At 44.5% G+C, this 8,843-nt stretch overlaps 1 protein-coding gene across 1 annotated transcript; it reads right to left on the reverse strand.

Moving 5' to 3' along the window:
* Positions 1–1,100: 1,100 nt before the first annotated feature.
* LOC117475799 (carbonyl reductase family member 4-like) lies at positions 1,101–7,198 on the reverse strand (the record flags this gene model as incomplete). Its single annotated transcript, XM_034122148.1, is given in 4 exon segments — positions 1,101–1,503; positions 6,194–6,328; positions 6,756–6,892; positions 7,078–7,198. Coding segments are annotated over 4 exon segments (566 nt in total), but the record flags the coding sequence as incomplete, so codon positions are not given.
* Between the last annotated feature and the right edge of the window lie 1,645 nt (positions 7,199–8,843).

An 8,843-nucleotide genomic window follows, 5' to 3' on the forward strand; every position in this document is an offset into this window, starting at 1 on the left:
TCCACGGCTCCTTCGTGGATGCATTTCCGGGAACAGAGATGTTTCAAAGAGTCGAGACGCACGGCCGGACTTATCTCAGCCAATCACAGCTCTGCATGCATCCCCTGGATATTATTTTATTAACTGCTTTCATCAGACGCGATGTTTCCAAAGAGAACAGCTGTGAGGTCCGTGTAGAAAGCAGAGCAGTGTGTATAATATATATCACTCAGTATAACAGGCCGACTCTCTTTATTTGCTTTAGTTTAGTAGATATCTACAAACAAAGTCGATATTTTTCTAAAACCATTTAGTGCTTCACAAAATAAAATACACAACGGCTGTAGCCTGATTATGCTTTAGGAGCTGTAGGTGTGTGTGGTACAGTGTGTAGGTGTGTGTGGTACAGTGTGTAGGTGTGTGTGGTACAGTGTGTAGGTGCGTGTGGTACAGTGTGTAGGTGCGTGTGGTACAGTGTGTAGGTGTGTGTGGTACAGTGTGTAGGTGTGTGTGTTGTACAGTGTGTAGGTGCGTGTGGTACAGTGTGTAGGTGTGTGTGGTACAGTGTGTGCGTAGATGCGGCGGACAGACAGGTCTCAGTTGGTTTGGTGTCCTCTGCTTACTTTTAATACTTGTAAATAAAACTTTTGGCCCGTCATTTATTTCCCTCATTGTAGCGACCAGAGAGGGGGGGGGATATATCCAGTCTCTGATAGTGTTACGTTATTATGAGAGTGCTCTGTTTGATTCTGAAATTGTATATATTTATATAACTGTGTGTGTGTGTGTGTGTGTGTGTGTGTGTGTGTGTGTGTGTGTGTGTGTGTGTGTGTGTGTGTGTGTGTGTGTGTGTGTGTGTGTGTGTGTGTGTGTGTGTGTGTGTGTGTGTGTGTGTGTGTGTGTGTGTGTGTGTGTGTGTGTGTGTGTGTGTGTGTGTGTGTGTGTGTGTGTGTGTGTGTGTGTGTGTGTGTGTGTGTGTGTGTGTGTGTGTGTGTGTGTGTGTGTGTGTGTGTGTGTGTGTGTGTGTGTGTGTGTGTGTGTGTGTGTGTGTGTGTGTGTGTGTGTGTGTGTGTGTGTGTGTGTGTGGTCATCAGACATAATGTTGGAGAATAAAACAGTTTAAAGAGTTCATATACAGTTTTATTCAAGAATCAACACCATAGTATTTACATTCCCATAATGCACTTGTGCTGCTTTTACAGGAAGAAGAAGTTTATTTATTTGTAAAAGCTTCTTATAGGCATCTTTAATAAGCAGTTTCTTTCTCACTGTTCACTTTAATCAGATATACAACAGAGAGAAGCAACAGATGGCATTCAAACACAGAATTTAATTTGTGTGTGTGTGTGTTCTACATGCTGAGATGCAGCCCCCCGTCCACCAGTAGCTCCGCCCCCGTCATATACTGACTCTCCAGCAGGAAGAGGACGGCCTGAGCCACTTCCTGTCCGGTCCCAAACCTCCGGAGAGGGATCAGACGCTCCGAATCCTCAAGACCCTCCGTCATGTTGGTCCGGATAAAACCTGCAGGACGAGGGGGTTCATGAGATAAGGTAAGATGAGATAAGGTAAGGTGAGATGAGATAAGATAAGATAAGATAACATAAGATAAGGTAAGATAAGATAATGTGAGTTGAGGTAAGATAAGATTTTTAAAACAAATTGTGTTTGCATTTGTTTGAACTATACACCCACCCTGCAAAAGAGTTGGAAAAAACCTAATACATTACAAAATCTAATAAATAAACAGATTTTCATGACTTCCAAATAAATATCATTTGAAAACATCCTCTTTTACACACTTTAAAAACAAAGACTACACCTATCCTTTAAAACTTCAATAGTAGAGAGTCCTTCTCCCCCAGTGAGCACAGACCCTGCCCAACAGCCCACACATCCAGAACCCCCTGCAGATGGTGGATCAGTGTGTAGCATGCTCCACCCTCAGACGCGCTGCCACCAGCCCCCTCAGACAGAGCACTGCATCCGTCCATCCCACTCCAGCAACTTGGTTCTTTCTACTTTTCCAGATCGCTCATTTTGCATTAGCAAACAAGAAATGTATCAGTACTAAAGTTTCCCTCTTTTTCAGGGTGTATTTGGGGCCAAGGACACAAAGTGCTATGGAGAAAACCTCCCCAACCCTTCCACCCACTCCTGTAACATTTGTTTTAGACCAGCTAATCTGGGACAGGACACCACTAAATGCTCCAATGTTTCTGCTATAAAACAGAACGGACAGCGCCCCCTTGGGCCCGGGTCAAAATGAGCTCTGTATTTGTTAGTAGCTATTGCTCCGTGTATGATTCTCCATTGGATGTCTGCCATCCGTTTCTCAACCGGAGCTTTCTACAGGACCCTCCAGCTGCCCTGAGGGGAAGAGCCCAAGCCAAACACATCCGTCCACCTCGACTCTCTGACGCCTGCGAGCGAGCTGATGTTTAGCACCTTTACGCAGCTAAGGTAAAGCTGCTTCCCATTGCAGGAGCTGAACGTTCCAGGTGTTAGAGTCCCCAGTGATAGCAGGAGACCATCCTCCTCTCTCCATTCCCCCACCGCAGGACAGCGACTGCCACACCTCATCTACCAAGTTCTCCAGAACTCGGGTTGATCGAATGCCCGTCACCTCAGCCGGTGTTTCTGTGGAGACCCCCGTCAAATGGCCAAGTTTGACCACTCCCGCTTCGATGAACGCGTTCTTTAGGATGGCTGAAGAGAAAAGGGTTCCAGAAAGAAAACCAGTGTCAAACAGTGGCTCCTCAAACAGCCACATCCCAGGCCGGGGGTCGGGTGGTCTGGTGAAACTCAGAATCTTCCAGGCATTGATGACTGAGCAGTAAAAAGGTGTAAGTCCAGTTATCTTGTACGCAGGGGCCTTCAGCAGAAACAGGTGTTTATCCAAACCAAAGCCCCCTGCCCTCCAGAGCAACAGCCGGGCCATAGCCAGTCAGCAGGGAGAGGCATCATACAGCAGCCGCTGAGCTGCCTGCAGTCTAAAAGCAGCAGTCCTCGCAGTAATGTCCACGAGGCCCTGCCCCCCCTCCGCCACAGGTAGGTACAGGACCGATGCTGGCACCCAGTGATGACCCGACCAGAAGAAATCCATGAGGAGCAACAGGTCATGGTGGTGGGCTGTTACAGACCCCCTCAGCTGGCAAGGACTCCTTGTCTTTGTTGGCTAATCTTTTATCTCAACTTGACTACAAGGAAATAGTGCTGCTTGGAGATTTGAACTGGGACTGGTTAACTGCAGTATCAGAGGATTTTAAAAACCTTTGTATCTCTCTGAATGTTACTCAGATTGTTGACAGTCCTACTCGCCCTAACGTTAAGTCCCCTAATAAATCCTCCCTAATTGATCTCATTCTAACTAATGTTCCCTATAAATACCCATCTGTGGGAGTCTTTGTGAATGATGTGAGTGACCACTGTGCTGTAGCCACAATTAGGGACACTAAGGTCCAAAAGGTTAAACCTCGTATTATTATTAAGAGACACATAAACATTTTGTGGAGCAGGGTTTTGTTCATGATCTGTTTGGGTTTGATTGGGGAAAAATCGATCTGTGTGCTGATGTAGAAACTGCATGGTCTTATTTTTATCTTGGTTTTATGGAGATCATAGATAGACATGCACCCCTACGTACATTTAGAGTAAAGGGACGAGACAATCCTTGGTTTCCTGCTGAACTGTCCAGTCTCCTGCATGAGAGAAACAAGGCCTGGGCAAAGGCTAGGAAATCAGGCTCAGAGGTAGAATGGCTGCGTTTTAGGCAGCTAAGAAATAGCTTCACTTCACATGTCAAAAGTGCTAAGTCAAAGTACTATTTGTCAGTTTCCACAGAAAACCTGAATAATCCTAGAACATTTTGGAAAGCCATAAAATCGCTATCCACCGGTGAGATCCGTAATGAGCTACCTCCGTGCCTTACCACAGCATCTGGCTCTATATCGGACAGGGCCACCTATGTTACATTGCTTTAATGAGCATGTTGTGTCCTGTGGCTCTCTGTTTGATTCTGTGACTAACTCTGCTTCTGTGAACACCACAGTCTGTGACTCTGAACAATGTGGTCTGGAAAACCCTTTCAGTTTTACTCCTTTTACTGTTGATGTTGTTCGTGAAGCATTATCTAAGTTAGATCCTAAGAAACCGGCCGGCCCGGACAACGTAGAACCTTTCTTTTTAAAGATAGCTGCAGATTGTATTGCTCCACCTCTCACTTCTCTTTTTAACCTCTCCCTCAGCACAAACACAATTCCAAAATTGTGGAAGTCAGCGTATGTCCTGCCTTTGCTGAAAGGAGGGGAGGCAACTGTTTTAAATAACTATAGGCCAATCTCTAAATGGTCAGTTCTGGCTAAGGTTCTTGAACGCCTAGTGAGTGAACAGGTAAAGGAGTTTCTATGTAACAATGACATCCTGTCTAAACATCAGTCAGGCTTCAGAAAGCAACATAGCACCATCACTGCCACAATGAAAGTGGTGAATGACATTACAAGTATTTTAGATAATAAGCAGAGTTGTGCAGCTCTATTTATTGACCTTTCCAAAGCGTTTTGATTCCGTCGATCATCGCATCTTAAAGCAGAGGCTACTCAGTATTGGCTTATCCAGCCATGCAGTGGGTGGTTTGTGAACTACCTCTCTGAAAGGTCCCAATGTGTTCATTTTGATGGGCTGTCTTCTGAGTGGTTGAACATTACTAATGGTGTTCCTCAAGGTTCTGTTTTAGGTCCACTTTTATTCTCCATCTACATCAATAGTTTAGGTGAAAATGTGGATGAAGCTACTTTACATTTTTATGCGGATGACACCGTGATGTACTGTGCAGGTCCCTCCATTAAGGAGGCTGGTGTTGAATTACAGGCTGTTTTTAACATTATTCAGACTCAGCTCTCTGAACTAAAGCTTCTTTTAAATGTTGATCAAACCAAGGTAATGCTCTTTTCTAAAGCTAAAAAGACTCCAGAGACTGCTTTGGATATTGTTACTATGCAAGGACAAGTACTCCAAGTGGTTACCTGTTACAAATACCTTGGTATCTGGCTTGATGATTGTCTCTCTTTTAAACTTCAGGTCAATAACCTGCTCAGAAAGCTGAGGGTGAAGCCAGGTTTCTTTTTCAGAAACAAGTCCTGTTTCTCACTTGAAGCCAGGAAAAGGCTCTGTGACCTTTTGACCTGTGCTGGACTATGGGGATCTGGTCTATATGAATGCACTGTGATACTATGGGTACTTGTAAATGTTGATAACTATGTAATTGTAGCGTGTAAATATAATGTATGATGTCCTTTTATTGTTTGTATGTTATAAAAGGGTGTACCAAGAAGTCAGTGAAGTGGCTTCAGCTGATTCAAAATGCTGCAGCACGTGGACTAACCAGAGTTAGGAAAAGCCTTCCTTCTTCCTTCTCTCTGTCTGTACCTGTGTACTCTCATGTTCCCAACAACCCAGCTTCCTGGATCGCGAGCCCTGGATCCTGAGTCCTGGATGGATATCCTCGTGGATTCATCTTCTTATTATAGACACATGCATTTCCAAACATTTGGTCTACCTATGTTGTAAATGTATTATCTCTTTGATTTACACACGGCATCTAGTGCACGTCTGTCCGTCCTGGGAGAGGGACCCCTCCTCTGTTGCTCTCCCTGAGGTTTCTCCCATGTTCCTTTAAACTCTGGGGTTTCTCTGGAAGTGTTTCCTTGTACGATGTGAGGGTCTAAGGACAGAGGGTCTAAGGGCAGAGGGTCTAAGGACAGAGGGTCTAAGGACAGAGGGTCTAAGGACAGAGGGTCTAAGGACAGAGGGTCTAAGGGCAGAGGGTCTAAGGGCAGAGGGTCTAAGGGCAGAGTGTCTAAGGACAGAGTGTCTAAGGACAGAGTGTCTAAGGACAGAGGGTCTAAGGACAGAGGGGGTCGTATTGTCACTGATGTTCTGTACAAACTGTGAAGTCCACTGAGACAAATGTAATACTTGTGATATTGGGCTATATTCATAAACATTGATTGATTGATTGATTGATTGATTGATTAAATATAGGCCGTGTAACTAACTCACTGATTATGGTATGACTCGCTTGAAGTGAATATTTCCTCCCTTGTTGTTCAGAGTTTGGTTATTTATGGTTTTTGCACTTATTGTGAGTTTCTTTGGATAAAAGCGTCAGCTAGATGTAATGCAATGTTGTTGTTGTTGTGTTGTTGTTGTGTACCTGGAAGCAGCAGGTTGACTCTGACGTTTCTTGAAGCCACCTCTTTAGCCAGAGAGCGAGTGAAGCCCTGCAGACCGGACTTCGAGGCGCTGTAGACGCTCTGACCCGCGTTCCCCTTCAGACCCACCACAGAGCCTGGGACAACAACAACAACAACAACAACAACAACAACAAACAGGAAGGTTGTAAATAAGCTCTGGCAGCAAGCTTCATGTGTTTACTGCACTTAAAAGATTAGAGGTACTTTATTGATCCCAAATTGGGAGCTGCATTGCACATGAGTAGAAATGAAAGAGTAGAAATAAACAATAGAATGAAAACAGCTTTAAAAAGTAGAGAATATGCAGCAGAGCGTGAAGAGGAAACATCGTATACAACTTGTCTCTGTGAATATTAATGTGTAAAAAAGGGTTAAAAAGAAACAAGATTCATAATGTTCCAGTTCTTTGTTTATTTTTAGGGTTAAAATAAATTAAATGTTAATGTAATGGCCTCTAAATCCTAAAGTGATGCACGCTGCCCCCTAGTGTCCAGAATAAGAACCACAGCTGGATTTCCTCACCGATGTTGACGATGGCGCCGCCTGGTGGCCGCAGCATGCTGCGCAGCGCCGCCCTGCAGGTCAGCATGGAGCCCAGCAGGTTAGTGTGGAGCATAGAGACCATGAGGTGAGGGGGGGTCCTCAGGAGGAGGGAGTCCCTGCACGCGCACACACACACACACACACACACACACTTTTTACCTCATATTCGTAAACCATATATATTAAATTGTTGACATAAAGTTGTATTTATAATAATAATAATATTTTTTATAGTGTAATTATAGTGCAGAGATGTGTGTCTGAATCCCCCATGATGCATCAGCAGCTCAGGTGTTCACACCTGTTGATGCCGGCGGCGTTCACCAGGTACGAGACGCTGCCGCAGGTTTTCTGGATGGTCTGGAAGCTCCTCTGCACTTCCTGTTCTTTAGAGACGTCACAGCTGAGGGACAGGTGGTCTCCTGAAACATGGAACAAGTCAAAGTTAAGAGTCCTTAGAACAATAAGTCGTGGAGTCAAGTACTGACGCCAGAAACACGTACTGAGGTGCAGTAACTAAGTATTTGTACTCACTACTTCCCTCCTCTGGTCATATCTACTCTGTAGCTGCTAATGCTAACAGTGCTAATGATGATGAAGCTCCTGTCAGCTACTCTTCTTCATCAATACATGACAGGTCTCAGATATATCCAGAGCCTGTCTCTGATTGGCTGAAACACCAAACAGATCATTGCAGCATTACCCATAATCCCCTCTGTTTCAGCCCTGTTTCCAAAGTGCTGATTCTCTGTCTGTTACTTTAGATGAAAATAAGGAGCCCCTCCCCACGCCCCTCTGAGAGACATTTGGTTACAAAGAACTCAATGGTGCTCTAGGAGGAGATTCAGGTGATAAGGGGGGGGAGTGGGGTTACCTTGGTTGCTGATTGGCTAATGGTTACACAAGACAAAACATCGTTATGACATCAAGTGGCCAAAATCTGATCAGCTCATTTTCAGACAGGTTTTTATAGAAATGGATCAAAAAGAGAGAGAATCTTTGTTCCTGACACATGGTGATGAAGAAGAGACATGAAGAAGAGGGGACACATGGTGATGAAGAAGAGACATGAAGAAGAGGGGACACATGTTGATGTAGAAGAGACATGAAGCAGAGGGGAACACATGTTGTGATGAAGAAGAGACATGAAGAAGAGGGACACTGTTGATGAAGAAGAGACATGAAGAAGAGGGGACAACATGGTGATGAAGAAGAGACATGAAGGAAGAGGGGGACACATGTTGATGTAGAGAGGACATGAAAGAAGAGGGGACACATGTTGATGAAGAAGAGACATGAAGAAGAGGGGACACATGTTGAGTTAGCCGAGACATGAAGAATAGGGGACACATGGTGGATGAAGAAGAGACATGAGAAGAGGGGACACATGTTGATGAAGAAGAGGGGACACATGTTGATGTAGAATGAGACATGAAGAAGAGGGGGACACATTTGATGTTAGAAGAGTACATGAAGAAGAGGGGACACATGTTGATGAGAAGAGACATGAAGACGAGGGGACACATGTTGATGTAGAAGAGGACATGAAGAAGAGGGGACAAATGTTGATGAAGAAGAGACTGAAGAAGAGGGGACACATGGGATGAGAAGAGACATGAAGAGGGGGACACATGATGTAGAAGAGACATGAAGAAGAGTGACCATGTGATGAAGAAGAGACATAAGAAGAGGGACAAATGTTGATGAAGAAGAGACATGAAAGAGGGGACACATAGGTGATGTAAGAAGAGAACATGAAGAAGAGGGGACACAGGTTGATGTAGAAGAGACATGAAAGAAGAGGGGACACATGTGATGAAGAAGAGACATGAAGAAGATGGGAAGAAGAGACATGAAAAGAAGAGGGGACACATGTTGATGAAGAAGAGGGGACACATGTTGATGAGAAGAGACATGAAGAAGAGGGGACACATGTTGATGTAGAAGAGACATGAAGAAGAGGGGACACATGTTGATGAAGAAGAGACATGAAGAAGAGGGGACACATGTTGATGTAGAAGAGACATGAAGAAGAGGGGACACATGTTGATGAAGAAGAGACATGAA

Source organism: Trematomus bernacchii, unplaced genomic scaffold (genome assembly GCF_902827165.1).
Source record: "Trematomus bernacchii unplaced genomic scaffold, fTreBer1.1, whole genome shotgun sequence".
Classification (NCBI taxonomy): domain Eukaryota; kingdom Metazoa; phylum Chordata; class Actinopteri; order Perciformes; family Nototheniidae; genus Trematomus; species Trematomus bernacchii.